The following is a 19,543-nucleotide window of genomic DNA, read 5'->3' as shown; positions in this document are numbered from 1 at the left end:
TGCGACTGCTTTGCCTCGACCTCCAAGGTTAGGCAGACACCGCTCACAAAGCACCGAATTATAGTTGACGCCAACCAACGGCTGTCATGTCAGCCGCCCTACCGCATCTCTTCGAAGGAGCGCGATGCCATTCGCCGCCAAGTTCAAGAAATGCTCAAGGACGACGTGATACAGCCGTTGACGAGCCCGTGGGCGTCGCCTGCTGTTCTGGTGGCAAAAAAAGATGGAACCCTACGGTTCTGCGTTGATTACAGAAGTTTAAACAAAGTCACTAAATAGGATGTTTATCCTCTCCCGCGTGTTGATGACTCCCTGACCGGCTGCGCCACGCCAAGTACTTCTCATCGCTAGATTTACGAAGCGGCTATTGGCAAATCGAGGTGGACGAACGCGACCGGCAAAAGACCGCCTTTATTAAACCGGACGGTCTGTACGAATTCCGGGTGCTCCCTTTCGGCCTGTGCTCGGCTCCTGCAACGTTCCAGAGGATTATGGACACCGTTCTTGCCGATCTCAAATGGAAGTCCTGTCTCGTGTACTTGGATGACGTTGTCATCTTTTCTGACACGTTCGAAGAGCACCTGAGACGCCTGCGCGCTATGTTCGAAGCAATTCGGTCGGCCGGTCTTTCCCTGAAGCCCGAAAAGTGTCACTTCACTTTCGAAGAGTTGAAGCTTCTGGGCCACATCGTGAGCGCTAAAGGGGTTAGCCTAGACCCCGATAAGACTACGGCCGTGGCTGCTTTTCCTGTGCTCACCGGTAAGCGCAGTGTGCGCCGCTTTCTGGGTCTCTGCGCCTAATATCAGCGTTTTGTGCAGAACTTCTCCCAGATCTCTGAGCCCCTCACGCGACTCACGAAAGATTCCGAACTATTCTTCTGGGGCCTGGAGCAACAGCAAGCCTTTGAAGACCTCCGCACTCGTCTCCAACGTACGCCCGTCCTTGGAGACTTCGACGAGTCAGCCGACACTGAACTACACACAGACGCCAGCAACATCGGCCTCGGTGCGGTCCTTGTGCAGAGGCAGGATGGTCTCGAACGCGTAATCGCATACGCGAGCCGCACATTGTCGAGATCTGAGGCGAACTATTCCACCACTGAAAAAGAATGCCTGGCCATTCTGTGGGCAGTAGCATAATTTCGCCCGTACATATATGGCCACCCTTTCAGGGTCGTCAGCGACCACCACTCGGTGTGTTGGCTGGCGAACCTCAAAGATCCCTAGGGACGGCGTGCACGCTGGAGGCTTCGACTTCAGGAATTCGATGTCACCATCGTCTATAAGTCTGGTAGGAAGCACAGTGATGCCGACTGTTTGTCTCGTGCTCCTATCGAAAACAACCGAGCTGACCCCGACGACGATTCTGTTTTTCTTGGTGCCATCGCCACGTCCATCCTCATTCAACACCAAAGGGACGACAGCGAACTACGGCCCCTCATTGAGTATCTAGAAGGAAGCGCTCAGTCTCCCCCGCGAATCTTTACGCGCGGGCTGTCGTCGTTCTGTTTACGTGACGGCGTCCTGTATAAAAAACTACAGTCCAACAGAAGCTGTCTATCTACTCGTCGTGCCTACGGCCCTTCGCGACGAAGTCCTGCAGGCGAGCCATGATGACCCATCTTCTGGTCACCTGGGTTTTTATCGAACTTTGGAACGAATACGGCAAAAATACTACTGGCCAAGGGTTGCTGCAGTTGTGAAACGTTACGTAAGAACTTGCCGCGAGTGCCAGCGTCGCAAGACGCCGCCGACTAAGCCAGCCGGCCTACTCCAGCCTATTGATCCGCCTCAAGTCCCCTTCCACCAAGTTGGCATGGACATACTCGGCCCATTTCCGGAGTCCTCGCTGGGCAACCGCTACATTGTGGTCGCCACCGACTACCTCAGCCGATACTGTGAAACTAAAGCTCTTCCCCGTGGTACTGCTGACGAAATTGCGAACTTTTTCATTCAAAGCATTGTGCTTCGTCACGGTGCACCAACCATCGTTTTAACTGACAGGGGAACAGCGTTCACCTCGGCCCTTACGCAGGAGGTTATGCGCCTAAGCGGCACCAGTCACCGCAAAACAACCGCTTACCACCCTCAAATGAACGGCCTCACCGAACGGCTAAACAAGACGATCGCCGACATGATTTCTATGTATGTCGACGCGGACCACCGGAACTGGGACGCCATACTCCCTTACGTCACCTTTGCTTATAATACTGCGGTCCAGGAAACGACACGCTTCACTCCATTTCGTTTAGTACATGGTCGCGAAGCCACAACCATGCTGGATGCAGTGCTGCTTCCAGCTAGCGCTACCCCCTCTGTTATGGGTGCTGCCCAATTTGTTCGTTACGCTGAGGCCGCCCGCCAACTCGCTCGTCAGCGCATCCGGCACCAGCAAGTTCACGACGCTCAGAGCTACAATCTCTGCCACCGAAATGTGCGTTACCTGCCCGGCGAACAAGTCTGGGTGTGGAGCCCAATCCGCATGAGGGGACGCTCTGAGAAGCTTCTACGCAGATACTTTGGCGCCTACTAGGTGCTCCGCCAGCTCAGTCAAGTTACCTACCAAGTTCTCCCCCAAGGAACAGTTCGCTCTTCTAGACGGCTGACCTCCGAAGTTGTCCACGTCACTCGGATGAAGCCGTACCACGCCCGCTAGCCCCTCGCTCGTGAATACACCACACGCCAGACACGTGCGACTACCCTTGTGGTCCTGCCTGCAATTGCTACCACACCGAGTCGGTGTTTTCAAGAGAGGGGGAGCAATGCTACGCTACTAACTACTCTAGTGGCGCCATACAGCGGCTAAACTGCATTTCCTGGCAGTTGGCAAGCCTTGAGCCATCTCGGGGCTAGATGCTTCGTCTTCTTCATCTCTCGTGCTGCCTGCTGCCTTGCGCGTTGCAACGTCTTGCGCGTCTAATTAAAGCAAGTAAACTAGCCCTGCTTACGCCAACCGTCTCTCAGTGAGAATATGCAACACTGTGACATAAGTTGATGCGAGATAAAGATTCCTTTCCTGCAGCTGAAATTTCAGAAATTCCTCGTTTATTGTATCGTGCGTCGTATACGGACGCCAGTTACTTCTGTAGTGGCGCTACCGCACTGAGGGGACATAAAAATGCCTACACAGAGGCAGACGGCATAAATTTTTTCTCGCTGGGAGATTTTAGCCGGTGCTCTTTTTCTCGAAAGCAGGAGTAAATGGCAGCAATATTTTGTGAACGCTGTCGTACTCTGTGCTGGAAAGCGGTGCTTGTTGTGTTTTCTGTGTCTTTTAAAGTTCACTTGACGCGTCACTACGCATATTCTATTTCTACAGCAAACATTTACGAAACCTGACCAGCCATGGCCGATAAAAGGCGCTCTTTAATGTTCTTAACACCACTCTGCGTTCTGCATGTAAAGGAGATAAGCCATTTCCTTTGTGATAATGTAGACCTACGAAATGTGTCAAACGTTTCCATATAGCAAAGGACGTGTTATTTGATAGCCTGTAAATATGCCGCTACTTCTCGCTAGAAAGCCACTGTCAGCACCATAAATAAAAAATAAGCGAAAGGTCGCAAGAGGGAAATTATGTGACAGCCAGTGTGGAAGTCGCTGTGATGACAATCTAGGTGACTTTCCCAGAACCATGCTCTTCGAGGAAAAAAATTTTTTCTCGCAAAATTGATAAAATCTGGGAACGCATAAATGCAGATCAGGGTAGCAGACGCCGCACTGTGAAAGTTTTTCATCGAGCTCTTGAGATGCTTGTTCTACACTTCGTCATTTTCCTCGGTGCCTCATTCTATGCTACAGCTCACAAAGGTGGGGTACTGTGAATATGATTTAGGCTTCAAGAGGAGGTTTATTGTTCTTATAGTCTGTAAAATAACATGCATATCGGAGAAATAGTTTTCACGGCTTTTTCTGGGCATTTGATCTGGTTGTTTTTTGCGAGGAAGAAGTGGAACGACCTCACTTTTTTTAAAGACATTACAGTGCAAGTGCGCGCAGAAAAAGACGAGGAGACGAAGAGCAGCTTTATCCTTAAAGTTTTTTCTATCACTTAACTTAAACTTAATAATAATATGAACTTAATACTTATGCTTAATAAACTGTGTATTCTAAAAGTGAAGCACATCTATTTATAGCATCGAGCTAAGCCCACGTTCACGCTTTCTGTGCCTTATCTTTGCAGACACTTATCGCAGCGCATTCTAGTGTCAGCAGTGAAAGTAAAGCTCTGCCGCATACAATCTTTGGTAGAAGCATCGCTTACGCACAGGGCTGCTTTTTTGCTTTATGTGAAATGTTTATAACACAACCCTCGTTTGCATAGTTTTACTTCTGCCTAGAATCTTCGTCCTGTCTAATCGAGGTTCTCACTTACACGTGCTAACATGCACGTCTTGATTGTCATATTTATCTTGATTTTATTTCTACCTTTTTGTGGTCATTGATGCATCGTCCCCTTTGCCCTGAATATGACATCTCACAGGGCAGGACTATTTCGTGTACCATTCCTTCCACGCAGTGGACGTAAGCTGTCTGATGCTTTTTCTTGTAGCTAGGAGATTCAGCCCCCATAATCCAGTGTATAAGTTTCGATTACTTGTTAGGGGTTTAAAAACCAGCTGCTCCTTGTGTTTGTTAGCTTCTTCCTTCAGACTGTGCGGCATGTTGGGGACATATGCCATAACTGCAGGTTATGCCGAAGAGCCCTCATCTTTAGACATTTTTGATCGAGAGCCACTTTTTGTTTTTATGGGGGAGCTGGCCTTTCAGCGACGGCAGTGAACTCCACAGAAAGAAAGCCGCCAGACAATAGGCGGCCAATTTGATTATCAAAAGAAGCATGCATCTGGTGCGGGAACGACTATGAGAGAGAAGATTCAATCCATGGAGACGGGCTAGCCCATTTCACAATATTTGAATGAGCCGAGTTGAAATGCAACACTTCCTTACTACTCCGAGGGAAGTATCCCTGTTATAAATGGTCATCTCAGAATGCTAGCTTTAAGTCTAAAAACTGTACTTTTTTATTACTTGGGAGTTCGTGTGTAAGCACTGGGTCCCCGCCTACTTCGGCGTTTTTTTCCTTCGTTGCCTGTGATTGTTCGTACTTTTGAATGTGCCGTTTGCTTTTGTGAATACTGGCCCTTATAGCACGAGCATTCAATAATTAGACTTTGTTTAATATAATTTAAGAGATTGGCAGCGTGGAAAGGTGAGCCGAACGTTTACAGTACTCTGTTTTTCACGCCAAAATCTTGTTTGCTGCTGATTTTTTGTTCGCAAATTTCGCAATCGCTGAAAATAATATGCGCATTAGGGCGAACGCATAGAATAGCGTCAAAATATTGTTTGAGCGATCAATATAGTTTTCGTCCTCTAACTACCACCGTCATGAGCGGTCTTACCGGCCGGAAATTTGTTTCTTCGAATAGTGGTTTAATGTGTGGCTTGCCCTGCGGTACATTCATTGCTAGCACTTTAAGCCGTGTTCCCCACGAGCTCTAAATGCAAACAAGAACATTTGTACAGCGCTTTAATACAACAGGATACATCACTAGAATACCGCCAGTTTAGCAGCTTTGTCTAGAACATGAAAACGAAGTAAAAGCCTTAGCTCAAGTTCTACGGGCTCTCATACCGCACCTTCACTACAGGGGCTCTGATACCGCACCTTCCCAACGAGCAAATAATTTTATTTCTCTTATTCCCTTGCGCTTTTTGAAGGGAACATATATAATTTAAGCCTTTCACACACGATTGAAACACGTGAGCGAGTAATCTTACCTATCTGAAACATATGTACCATTAGCTTCACAATGCTTGACCACTGGAACCACTCTCCACCAGCCTTGCCTTACATTATGCCAGTCAGCGTCGGGAGCACAAAGATAGCTGTTGGGTCCCAAGTTGTGTTTTTTCCAGACTTTAGCGCGTTACAATGAAAAGCTTAAGCATTCAATTTTCTTCTCCTTGTTCATAGTCAGCTACATAGAGATGCAACTTTTTGACACAACTTTTCACCGAGAAATCCCGGAAAATGTTGTTGCGAGCATTTTGACCGAAGAGTTCTGTCAGTGCAGGGCGGAGCGATAAAGCTAGAGAGGGATAGGGGCCTGAGAGAGGTCAAGGATGCAGTAGGAGGCCGGCTGCAATACCGGCCATGGCGGCAGGGAGATGAACGGGCGCTCGTTTTGGTGCTACCACTGTCGGACCTACGGAAGGAGTGCGATAAGAGAGGAAGCGCACATCATTAGCACTAAGCCGCGGGAGCGCGGGGAACTAGCTCGCTTCGTAGCCGCTGCCCGCAGCAAGCAGAGGAGGGTGGGCCAGAAACTAATGTAGATGTCGGGCAGCATCAGCATCAGTTGACAGTTGACAGCCGTGCGGTGCGGACGCTTGTTTCGGTGATTTCTGATTACACGTGGTGACCGGGACCGGAAGGACGAACGACTGCGAGAGCGCCGTGAATACGACAAATAGGTGAAAGATTTCCTTTTATATTTTGTGAGTTTAGATTTAGGCTAGTTTTATATCTAGGCTAGTTAGGTGAAGTGATCGCAAAACAGCAGATCAGCAACCTAACGGCCTGTTCTGTTCCGGCCGGCAGTTCTAGATTTGTAGGGCTCATATGTGAGTTCACTAGATTAGACTGCTGGTTTCTATTTCTTTTCTAGGTGATCGGCTTTTGCAGTAGGGAGAAATTTTTTGAGCACGTGGTTGCAAGTGTTTTTTCTTTTCTAGCATTTTGTGGTAGGAATAATAGAGTGCTGGCTAAGATGTTCAAGCAGCTGATGGTTAAATGCAAGGAGTGTGAGGCATCGGTGAATTTGAAAGAAACGCGATTCGAATTTGCAGAGGAGGCCAAAGGCGCGGATTTTATGTGCAAATGCTGCGTATTGAGTGCACGCCTGGACCGGGCTGACGAAGCGGACACCAGCCTAGCGTTAGGCACGGATGCTCTATAAAAAGAGCTACAGATAGAGAGGGCAGAGAAGCGCAAACTACAATAGTAGCTTAGTGAATTGTTGGAAGCGAAAATGGCTGACATCGCCATGCGAAGTCACAATGGCGGACATTCCAGTGCCAGCCTCGTGGATGGGGCCTGCGCTGGCATGTACAGAGCGCTAAGGAATTAGGTCAGGCAGGTTCAGACAGGAACAACTACGCACACGGGGCAGCTAGGAAGTTTGGAGGCGATGTAGAGAAGGGGCACAAGCTAACCCCAAGGAATGAGGTCACAGTCAATGATAAGAGGCAGCATAATCCGGAAGTTAGGAGGGACGAAGGGAATACCTTATTGCTTATCTGTGCTATCTCTGTTATGTGTAGGTGCCAAAGAACTATAAAGGAGCGTGTAAAGGGTGATAAGCGGGTAGCCGTCGGAGCATTCCTAGGCAGGACAATGGACGCAGTACTGAGAGCGACAAAAAGCAGACTTTCTGAGAATATTGCAGAGCGCAATTTAGTTCTGGTAGCGGCGGGGCTAAATGATGTCCTGAATGGTGAAGCCGCAAAAGTAGTGGAAAGATTAGCGGAAGGAATTCACGATTTAAGGGCGATAGCACAGCAAGTCCAGATCGTAGTGTGCACAGTGCCGAAGGTGCGAGGACGGACCGGAGAAATTCCCAAGGACGTTGTAGATGTTTATCAAGAGATAAGGAAGTTAGGCCAGAAAAAAGGCTTTAAAATGACAGACATAAAAAAGGAAGTGCACAGGGCAGGCTTTGGCGGAGGCTTTACACGAGATGGCATCCACTTTAATGGAAGGCTAGGAGCCGAGATCGGCTGGCGCCTGGCAGGCCGGGCAGTAGATTTTTTTATGGGGTCCACAGAGGGTCAGGGCGTACGGGTATGTAGAAGCAAAGTAGAAAGTGTAATTAACATAGGAGGCTGACCATAGCAAAATGGCCACTAGGAGGTCCAGGAAGAAAACTACAAAAAAGAAATTCAACACCAGGATCAGGTACGTAAACATGCAAGGCGGTATAAAGAGAGCGAAGTGGTTTGAAATAGAACAGCATTCGAAGGACGAAGAAGTAAGTGTATACGCGCTATGCGAGACGCTTTTGAGGGATCTAGAGGACCCACCATTTACTGATGGCTACGTCTTGGAAGGGAGCAACAGAACAACTACGAAAAGGAAGGGAGGTGGAGTAGGTATGCTGATACATCAAGGAACAAATCGGCAAAGAATAAAATCAACTTTCGAGGAACATGTCTGGGTATCGGGTACAATAGCCGGTAAAAGAACATGGCTAGGAACAGCTTATTTAGGGACAGGGGACAAATGCAGGCATAAGAACACGGATCTAGTTTAGTGTCTCACTGACGATATAAAGCAGTTCGGAGAAGGCGCCAATATTATTCTATTGGGGGACATGAATGACCACATCGAGGATCTGGATGGATACACAGATTATAACGGGAAGTTGATGTTAGACTTCTGTGAGCGACATAACCTAGTTATTGTATATAGAGAAACTAAGTGCGAGGGACACATCACGTGGGAATCCCGTAACAGGCAAACGACCATTGACTACTGCTTAATCTCGCAGGGGATGTATAGCAAGCTCGCAATGATGGAAATAGACGAATAGGGGAAGTACAGCCTCGGTAGTGATCATAAGCGTATTAGTCTACAGTTTGGAGCCCTGCTCAAAAGAGAAATGAAGGGGAGTCAAAAAGAGTGCGGAAAATTAAATGACGAGCAAATAGCGCAAATAGCGGCGTGCATAGAGGAAGCAATAGAGACACATCCCCTGGAAAAGTGGGATTATAATAATAATATTAAATTAGAACTCCTCATTAGTACAAAAATAAAACAAGTAAAAGGAGTAAACCGCTGGAGAGGAAAGAGGAAGCCACGAAGTTGGTGGAATAAAGAAATTAGGGAGGCCATCGAACAACGACGGTTGGCATCACGGGAACACAGAGAAGCAAAGAGGGCGCAGTTATCTGAAGAGGAAATAGGCCGAAAATGGGAATCTTATCGACAAAAGAAACAGCATGTGCAGGTCCTTGTCCATGCTAAAATGAAGCAGTCGTCTGATCGCTGGCTGGCTGAAGTTCGCGATGTAACTAAAGGGGGGGGGGGGGGGGGGGGGGCAAGAAAATTCTGGAACCATATAAGCTGGCTGGGCAAAGCGAATCACAGAAAGCAGGAACAGATTCACGATGCCCAAGGAATATGTTTAGAGGGAGATGACGTTGTGAATTACATTTCTTCAGTTATAGCTGAGTCATTTAAGAGAGACGATAGAGTAATCACCCCAAATGAGGGAGCAACACAGGAACGCACAATAGAAAACAGCGTGGAACTGACGAATCATAACTGGAAAAAGGCGGAAGCAAATATTCCAAGATGTACGTCAGCAGGAATCGACGAAATTCCAATCAAGCTAATTATTTAACTTGGCCCAAGAGGCATGGAAACGCTGATAAAAGTATAATAACAGGGTGAAGTTTGGGTCACTGACCAAGTCAAAAACAAACGAAAATGACGTTTCGGGTCCCGTACGGGACCCTTGTTCACAATAAGACTGTCAAAGAAGAAGGCGGAATTATATAGTCTTCAGGATTGTTCCTAATCTTTTTGCGTAGATATGATGAAGGGAGCCTTGATTCCTGTTCAAAGTATCTTTCGTCGTCTGGATGACTAATGATTCTAGATGCAGTCTATTCAAATTATTTCTTTCTGTGGCTACAATCTCCGCCTCGTCCCAGGCTATCTTGTGGCCAGTGGTCTGCACGTGCTCGGCGATAGCGTTCTTTGATGCGCGATGGTTCCTTACGTCGCCTTGATGGTCTTTCATTCGTCGCTGGAAGTTCCCGGTTTCGCCGATATAGACGGATGTGCAGTCATTGCAGGGAACTTTGTAAACCACACCAGGAAATTTGGCGCGTGGCAGGGGGTCCTTTACGTTCACAAGTTCGGCACGTAGCTTGCTTGTTGGCACGTGGGCGATGTGCACTCCGTGCTTCCTGAAGATTCGGGAAAGGGTTTCACTGACTCCAGGTACATAAGGAACTGCAGCACGCTTCATGGTTTTTGCGCTTCCATCTCGTTGTACCCTCGTGCGTTGCAAGTTTTTAGACATATTGTTCACAAGGTTCCTGGGGTAACCGTTACGATCGAGATCCCTTTTTATCACCTTGAGTTCGTTGCTGAAGCTTTCCGGGTCTGCGCAGACGTTTCTTGCACGGTTCAATAGTGACGAGATAACTGATCGCTTGTGAGCCAAGGGGTGGGACGATTCAAAGTCGAGATATCGTCCGGAGTGCGTCGGATTTCGGAACACGCTGAAACTTAAGCGGCACGCGGCACGCTTAACATTGATGTCCAAAAACGGGATGCTGCCATTCATTTCCTTTTCCACGGTAAAATTTATAGATGGCTCCGTGGCATTGAGATGGTCAAGGAAGCTTTGTAGATTCTGCTTGTTCAGAATGCAAAAGCAGTCATCCACGTACCTCAGAAACACCTTTGGACGTGACTTGAATGAGTTCAGGGCTTTGCTTTCAATGGCTTCCATTGTAAGGTTGGCAGCTGTCACTGAAATTGACGCTCCCATAGCAGTACCAAAAATCTGCTTGTACAGCGTACCGTTGTAAACGAAATACGTGTTAGCCAGACAGAAGCGAAGGAGTTCAGTGATCTCGCTAACTTCCAACGGCGTACGATCTGGGAAGGATGGATAGTTCTTCAGGGCCGCTTCAGGCAGTCATAACGAATCAGCAAATTCCGCACAGTTGGAAACAAAGTAAAATGAATTTCATTTATTAAGAGAAATGCGATAAGACAAACATAAATTCCTTAAACCGATTACGATACCATCAGTTATATACAAGTTGGGGATGCAGGCGTTGAAATTAAAAATGCAGTCATGGGTAGAAAGTAATAGAATAGTCGGAGAACTTCAGTACGCGTTCAGCAGTGGTAGGCGCTTAGATGATAGCCCGTTATGGCTTACCCAGTGCATAGAAATAGCAAAGGCGGAAAACAGACCTCTGTATTTAGCCTTCCTGGACATAAGCGGTGCATACGACAACGTGAACAGGGAACTCCGGTGGAATATATTAAAATATGAAGGTAGTGGTCATTAGGTCATTTATTTTCAACAGGAAATATATTGAGAAAATAAAGTTGAAATAACATAGAAAGGAATTTGGAGTACGACAACTGTCGAGGTACACAAAGGATTAAGGCATGGTTTTCCTCTATCACCGCTGCTGTTCATGCTCTATATTATAAGTATGGAAAGAAGGCTGCAAGGAAGCAATCTAGGTTATAATCTGTCGTACAGATTAGGCAGAAAGGTTGTTGAAAATCGACTACCGGGTCTAATGTATGCGGACGATATTGTACTGTTAGCAGATAGCCAGGAAGATTTGCAAACTGGTTAATGCTGTGGAGATGAAGGAGACAGTGTAGGTTTCAGTTTTAGCGCAGCTAAGTCTGGTGTGATGATTTTCAATGACACAGCTGATCAGGAGCATACAATACAAGGCCATGAAATACCCCGAGTGGCTGAATACAAATATCTCGGGGTGTGGGTAAACGAAGGGCAGATGTACGCGGGAAAGCACGAGCAGTCTCTCATAGCAAAAGGGCGAAGAGATGCCGGGATAATGAAACATGATGCATTGTGGGGGCACAACAGGTATTAAGTACTGAGAGGTATTTGGAAAGGAATAATGGTGCCGGGCTTACTTTTGGGAATGCGGTTCTGTGCTTAAGGGCAGAAATTCAGTCGAGATTAGAAGTAAATCAGAAAGCTGTTGGAAGATTAGCACTAGGCGCCCACGGAAAAACCACAAACGAAGCTGTACAGGTGGATATGGGCAGGAAATCGTTCGGAGCACGGGAAGCTCAGAGTAAAATGCTATACGAAGAACACATGACGACATTGGACGATGACTTTGGGCAGCTAAAGTATTCAAATACCTATACAGAAAGAGTGTTGAATCACAATGGCGGAAAGAGCTAGGAACATAACCAAGAAGTATGCCAGAGATGAGGCCGGAGAAAGACAGCATTAAAGGACAGGTTAAAAACATGGATGGTAAAAAATGAATAAATTCAATGAAAAAAAGCTTAGTATAAAACTATTTCGTTACTGGAAACACAATATCAGGAATGAAGCGTTTTATGATAAGTCAAGAGGCAGTGCCCTACTCTTTGAAGCTAGGTCAGGATGTCTTAGAACGCGCAGCTATAAAAATGGCATTAACAAAAAAGATGACACATGTGCAGTGTGGGGCAAATTTGCATTAACCAATAGAACACCTCACACTGAAATGTGATGGTATCCATCCCGATCTCAATGCTGGCACAGCCGCTCTTCCTGAGGCCCTAGGGTTTAGAGATAACAATAGTATAGTGTAAAAAAATCTTAGGTGGAAATTAAAAAAGAAGCATTTGGAAGAATGGTGGTACAAAATCAGAGAGTTAGCATAAGTTAATAGTGTAGGAAGACGTATTTAAAAAAATGGGTAGTTTTAATAACTTACAACACAGTTAAACAAATATAAAGGGAAAAAAACCTGAGCATGGTGGCAACTGCCATCACCCCGCTTCAAAGCGGACGCTCCTACCTTAATTCCTTCCCTCCTTTTTTTATTTATTTATTTACAAATACTGCAGGCCCTATTCGGGCCCAAGCAGGAGTGGGTACATACAACAACGTAAATTACCATTGCCAATTAGCAATTAAGAACACAATAAACATGTACATACATCTTTGTAACACTATACGTAACAGAAATAAACATGAACGTACAACAGTGCAATACGTAAACAAAATAACAATGAAAAAGCGTAACGCAAAAGAAACTGCTCTCATTGCGGCAATTTTAGAGGTCAAAGAAAAGGTTATTTGAAAGCTGAACGAACGATTCTATTGTTTTAGCGTTAACTACTTCTTCGGGTAATTTATTCCATAGTGAAATTGCATGGGGAAAAAAAAATATTGATGGATGTTAAGGTTACTTAATGGTTGCTTAATTGTTTTGTTGTGGTCCTTACTTCCTTCATTCCATCCATCCATCCATCCATCCATCCATCCATCCATCCATCCATCCATCCATCCATCCATCCATCCATCCATCCATCCATCCATCCATCCGTCCGTCCGTCCGTCCGTCCGTCCGTCCGTCCGTCCGTCCGTCCATCCATCCATCCATCCATCCATCCATCCATCCATCCATCCATCCATCCATCCATCCATCCATCCATCCATCCATCCATCCATCCATCCATCCATCCATCCATCCATCCATCCAATCGCTGTAAGTGATTTTTTAGGCACGCAAAAGAAATTCTAATATTATAAAAATTTCAAAGGAAAAAACTAAGATATTACTGGTGACGCAGAAAAGCCAATGGTAATATATACTCGCTGGTGTGTGTTACCTATACATATTCAATTTTTGACCGCCCCTTGATTCGAACGCGACCAGTTCGGCACTTGTGCGGCAATTTGGGGCATTTAGTCTCTGCACCAAAAGCTTCTCAGCGGGCAAGATCATGTGTTGTCTTTTGGGGGGTATATATAAGGAACGTTAAGGATCCATTTTGTCAAAGCAATTCCTCTTTCCTGAAGTGACTTTCTGTAGGCATTTTTTACGTGCTGACATCTTCCCATTCAAGTTGCTCCAGCTGACTTTGAAATGTCCATAGACCTCTTGAGTCATTACAACTCCGCGTTTTCTTAGAGACATGCTCCTTATGCTTTTTATTTATAAACAGCTCAGTGATTAGTTCTGCTGTGGACTACTTTAATCAGTCTCGTCCAGTAAATCCGACTATTAGCCTTTTTTAAGCCGAAATCAATATACATTTAACGTATTAATTGTGCATTTATCTTGTATTTTAATCATTGAATGTAATGTATCTATTGCGGATTTTGAGTATATGTTTTGTGTATATTAAATATACTAAGTGGACAAAAGCTGTATTTTTGACGTATTCGTAAGAATGTTCAAAGAAGCACTAGCAGCATACTTCGAAAACATTCGTACTGTAAATTAAGCATAGGAAAAAAATTCAAAATAAATATGAAGTCAATACAATATGTTCGAAATGCATTTTTAGTACAGCCTTTTTTTTTGCAAACGGATTATAGACCTGACAAAATTGTTTCCTTCTGAGAGATAAATAAAATGCCTGTGCTCGCACCTGACACAGTAAGCCGTGCGTCGGCCTATGCAATATGCGAATGACGTAGAACAATTCCACTTCAAAAATATCTGTCGCTGAGATAGCGATGCACTTCTCGTTGTTAACTTACCATCACTTAGACGGTGCGCCAATCAGTGTCTATGTGATCGCCCATATTTCAGCTTCATGTAAAGATCTCTCGAAGCAATGATGGTCGGAATTAAACAAAGTGGCAGTAGTCCTTGCTAGACGATAAATCGCATTTATACAACCAACATAAAATTTCATAACTTTCACATAACTTTCACTTGACTTTCACATGAAATCATGAGGTATCGAAGTCGCTTCGTTATGGTGTCCAAAGCTGAAGCTGGACAGGATTAGTTGAAGACCAATAGGTAACTCCTTTCTGCTTCACTGCACGTAGTTGGGCTGATAGGGATGTTGTTTTTTAGTCCGAAATGGCAAAGTACATGATTTGGTGTTTTTGTGCAATTGTGAATCATATAAATATTTATTCGGGATGCCTCAGCGCTGCAATATCTGTTTCTGTCTCAACCAATTCAGAGCATGGCATCGTCTACCCTAGACTCCTGACCGCCAGAGGAGATAGTGGACCGAATGTATTGAAGATAAACGACAATATTGCGCTGAGTCTAGAAAAGAGTAAAGTGTTCTCTGGAGACTTCCTCTTATTCAGCGAAGCAAATGGGGAATCAGTTCACTATTATGTGAGTATACATTGAGTATCACGAACAAAATTACCTCAAAGCACAAAATAACCTTTCCGGTAATATAAAGAACGCTCATTTCTTATTCCCCAGATGAAAGAAGACGATTACGAAAATAATTTGTACCACAATGACGAACATCAGGCCTCATTGTTGCTTGACACAGAAGATGGTGTTAAAGTGGTGAGTGTTTTTTCTCTGTTTTCATGTGAGTTGTAGAGGCACTAAGCGCAGAAACGGGATATACAGGGTTGCTCTAAAGTTTTCAGACAATACGGTCAGCTTTTGAGCGGTAATAAGAGGAAGTTACCCCCCTCCTTCCTTCTCGAAGCTGTAAATATCTGTTGAGGTAAAATAGGTGTCGTACTAACCTCCGAGATCCTTAATATCTTTATCGGCATCTTTAGTTCTGGATATAACGAAGAAAAGCAGGCCTTTGGCCTGGGAAATTTTGATCAACCCTCTAAGCCACAATTGACGCCGGCGAGATTGAATATGTGTTTTGTGCAGGAGTTTTAGTCTATTGGAAGCAATCCTTAACCATAGAAGAAAGAGAAAAATAGGCGGCGGTAATTCGTTCGTTTCTTCTATCCCCTTTCTTTTATGCAGCTGTCTTTTGGGCTACTTTTAAGATGCTTGCAATTAACTCGCCGACAATTTTTTTTAATGTTTGTTGAGTTGAACACTTCACAAGAAATGCGCAAGCTTCGCGAAGATCTATTCGTAGTGTAAGGTAGGGGTTTATTCGGAGACTCTTCGGAACGGGGGCAGGGCCAACGAAGATCGAGATCAGACAGTGGAACCAGGAACGTGAACTAGGCGGTGTTCATGCGCCTCGCACGTACACCTGTCTTCTTCTTAACAGTATTCATCACAAAAGAATGTAATACCGGAACCTGAAAACCTCTTCCGAATACTTGTCGTCATTCTGATTACAAAACATCTCGGACGTTCCTTTCACGGCCCTGAACTAAAAGATTTCACAGCTGAGTGAATAAAGCGTATGGTAAACGGTCGTAAAGAATGGATGCCTTCCTTTGAAATTTCCATTCCTTCCTTTGAACTTCGCTTACTCTGGAAACGTGCTGAAGGTTTTTTCTTAAGAACTTAAATTCGCATGTCATTTTCTACTGTACGGCATCAACTCTGGAAGCATGATCTCTTCTTCGAAAGTTGGATCTTATTGATATTGATCTGCGCGCTTTTTTTTCAGGAAGGGATTATTAGTAATACGCTTCGCATCAAGCCGCTGCTGGAAATGCCTAGGTCCGACGAAGGCCACATCGCTCATTCTCTGTATGAAATCGAACCGCCAACAGTTGGAGATCCTACTCACAGAGATTATGGTAAAATATTATTATTCTCGCTAATTACTAATGGAAAAAACCGCTCTTTAGTTGCACGAAGCAGCAAGGCAACGGCCTAACATAAAATACAACCTTGGTGCTGAAAACAGCATTAGCACCGAAACATCCGCCGCATATCTATAAGTAACTGTAACCATCTTGTTAAACAGAGACCATGCTGCATCCGTCACAAGGATTTGCTGCGCGATACTAAAGACGTTTAATTTTTGTTGTACCCACTACCTAGGCGCTGGCCGCAATTATAACACATAGAAGCGCTGAGGAGTCCAGGCAGGCGATCATTCAATTGATCAGTGTTGAGCAGATAAACCTGGTTGATGTGGTCCGACGTGTTATTGCGAGCCATGAGCATATCATGAAAGTGATCGTACGGGGCTGAGATCCGGAAGTCGAGCTGCACTAATGGGAGAAGGTCGGAATGATGTGATAGTTGTACAATTCCTTTCCAATTTATTTGCGGATACCGAGTAACACAATCTATAGCCCGAAGTATAGAGAGATATTCAGAGACTAAAATGCCCCCATCTCAAACTCAGCATTACCGATGGCGATCGCGGCAGGTCGATTGGAATGCGCCGGTGACGTGAGCCCAGATTTCATGGCTGTGTAGTTGCTGTTATTAACCTGCTGTGTGAGAATTCTGCAGAAGAGAAAAGAAGAAAAGCGAGACCACGCGCACTGCTTGGCTCGTAGAGAAAGAGCTAAAGTGGGTAAAATCGAGAACGTTCAGCTGACAATATTATTTGCCGCTATTAGAATTAGGATATCGCTATCTCGGAGACATTCGAGGTTCCGCTATGCCTTGACAATAATGTATTTTTTGCTGACACCTAAAAAATATTTTTAACGCCTAGAATGGGAGAAGCACTGATGCGCTGCTTGTCTCAATGAAATGAATCTTTAAAATGCCATATTTATTTCAGCTGTAGGTAACACCACTGGAGATGGCAACTACTCAAGCTATACTGCAGGTAAGATCAATAATATATTAAGCTAGGAGATACTGCCACTAGCAATAACTGAGAAAGAAAGCTCAAATGTTTGTATTCCCGGATGGCAACTTATCCTCATGCATGCAAACACCAAAACACCCAACCTTCACCAGTTTGCAGGCATAACACGACGCGAACTCTGCTGCCCTTAGACAATAGTACTCAGCCTGAACGATAAAATGAAGCAGGTTCATGTGAAGAATTTAGCCCATATGCAGATTGTTTCATCTATAATTTTACATATTTCTTTAAATTGGCTTTTTGATTTATAAAAGCTCTTTTTTCCGCTAGCCTTGTCAACAGTGTAGTATATGTGAATACAGCTAAACAGCAATACATAGTAGTCCGGTTGACTACCATTGAATAGTTAGTTTTTTAGTTAGTATTGTTAGGATGCTAAATTATTAAGGGGGTGTATTCACTGTAAGTCATATACATATCAATTTTAAGAAATTCGAAGACATGAATATCTTTCGCGCTGTGGCCCAACAAATTTTAGCTACAGTGCGTCAAAATACATAAGTTCTCGAGAAGCTTGCAGAAAAAGCACTTTCTCTGGTGCATGCAACTCGGCTAAATAGACAAAGTCTGTTGGGCCACATCTCCGAGGGTAACCGTTTTCTCCAAATTCTAAAAACTGATATAAATATTAACTATGGTTGGCTACACGCCTCTTAACATATTAGGAGCCTACAGGTAATAGCTGTAAAGTTACCTATTCAATGTCACCTAACCAGCCTGCTAGTTAGCACGTCTTTAGCTGTATTCTGATGTAATACATCCCTGACAATGCAACGGCGAAAAATTAACCTTTAAACTGCAAAAGCTTGTTTTGAAATGTGTGTAAAGCCTTAGGTGGAACACCCGACATATACATCTGCTTCAGAGAAGCCGACCATAAATTTTTGTAACTAGCGTTTTTGAGGTAAATGGAAGCGTGCTGCATAATAAAACCACCGTTAGCAGACGCCCAAAAGGCGGCGAATAATGGTAACAAGTAAAGGATTGAACTTTATAATATTTTATAACTTTTCCACTATTACCAATACGACGTACCTGGCGCCAACTAGTGATTGTAGCCAGCCGGCGGTTATTCATAGCCATATCAACGTTTATAATTTGGAAAACGCGATTCTGTGGACTCTTCGCTGTGGCTGAACTAATTTGGGCCAGTTCTTGTGTCATTTGGAAACTGCGCGTTTGGGGATGGGCGAAATGCACGGTAAAATAATACCAGTGTTAGCAGACGCCCAAAAAGCGCCGAATAATGTTAACTAATAAAGGAAACAGGTATATTATATTAGGTAAGTTTTCAAATATTACCAATATGCACCTTGCTGCAATTAGTGTTTGTAGCAAGTCGGCGGTTATTAATAACCATATCAGCGTTTAGAATTTGCAAAACGCGATTCTGTGGACTCTTCGCTCTGGCAGAACTGATTTGGGCTAGTTCTTGTGTCATTCGGAAACTGGCGTTTGGGAATGTGCGCAATGCGCAGTAAAATAAATATTGACACTCTGTGCCGCACGTACCGCGCCACAATTCCAGCCCCGCTAGTGTTCAGGTTTTCCTTGTTACTTCGCTGCTGCAGCACAGGCGGGGCAGATAATGCCATGTTTTATATGGACTACCTAATGTCGCAATTGTATTGACATCGCCATGCACGGCCCGCAAGTGTGCGATTTTCAAATGGCACGAGAAATGGCTCAAGTTAGTTGAGCCACAGCAGCGAGGGCAATCGCATTTCTAAATTCTAAACACTGATGTTGCGATAAATGCGGTGCCTTTAGGTTTCGCGCCATGTTTGTGTATTTTGAAGTCTGCTCCTGCTGTGTAGCGCTGTTTAAAATATTTGCTGTCAAGGAGCACCAACTCGTTAAGTCTGCCATCTGCCTATCGGCAATAGATGAAAAAGTTCACTATTAAAGTCTAGTCATTCACTTAACTAATTAACGCTACTCACCTGTTTTTTTTATGTTCGCCAAAACTGGTCTTGCTATGCCACCAAATGCTTCTGTTTACCTCCAAAATACTAATTTTTTCTTCAAAATTAGTGGTCGATTTTCTGAAACACGTGTAGAAAATGTAGAAATCAAACCGCTATCAAGGATAGTACATAGTATGCCTTACACGCTGTACAGAGCAACTCTAGACCGTAGTGAAATAAAAAGTGATCCTTTTATCATGTACACTTTAGCATGTACGTTAGCATGTAAACTTTACTTTTGCTGTCATCAGTGTGAATGTCAGACTATGAACAAGTATTTTTCCGGGAACTTTAGTCCATCAGCAGAA

General features: G+C 44.6%; 1 protein-coding gene across 1 annotated transcript in view; it reads left to right on the top strand.

The window, feature by feature from the left end:
- Positions 1-3,700: 3,700 nt before the first annotated feature.
- Positions 3,701-19,543, top strand: part of LOC144104412 (venom metalloproteinase antarease-like TtrivMP_A) — a 31,659-nt gene continuing 15,816 nt past the window's right edge. The window contains exons 1-5 of the mRNA XM_077637397.1: positions 3,701-3,809; positions 14,725-14,888; positions 14,982-15,071; positions 16,102-16,234; positions 17,179-17,226. Coding sequence (XP_077493523.1) covers positions 3,749-3,809; positions 14,725-14,888; positions 14,982-15,071; positions 16,102-16,234; positions 17,179-17,226 — 496 coding nt within the window. The 5' untranslated portion in view covers positions 3,701-3,748. The remainder of the gene's footprint in view (positions 3,810-14,724; positions 14,889-14,981; positions 15,072-16,101; positions 16,235-17,178; positions 17,227-19,543) is intronic.

The sequence above is a fragment of the Amblyomma americanum genome, chromosome 9, assembly GCF_052857255.1.
Source record: "Amblyomma americanum isolate KBUSLIRL-KWMA chromosome 9, ASM5285725v1, whole genome shotgun sequence".
Taxonomy (NCBI): domain Eukaryota; kingdom Metazoa; phylum Arthropoda; class Arachnida; order Ixodida; family Ixodidae; genus Amblyomma; species Amblyomma americanum.
Note: the sequence above shows the minus strand (reverse complement) of the source record. Positions and strands in the feature narration are given on the sequence as shown.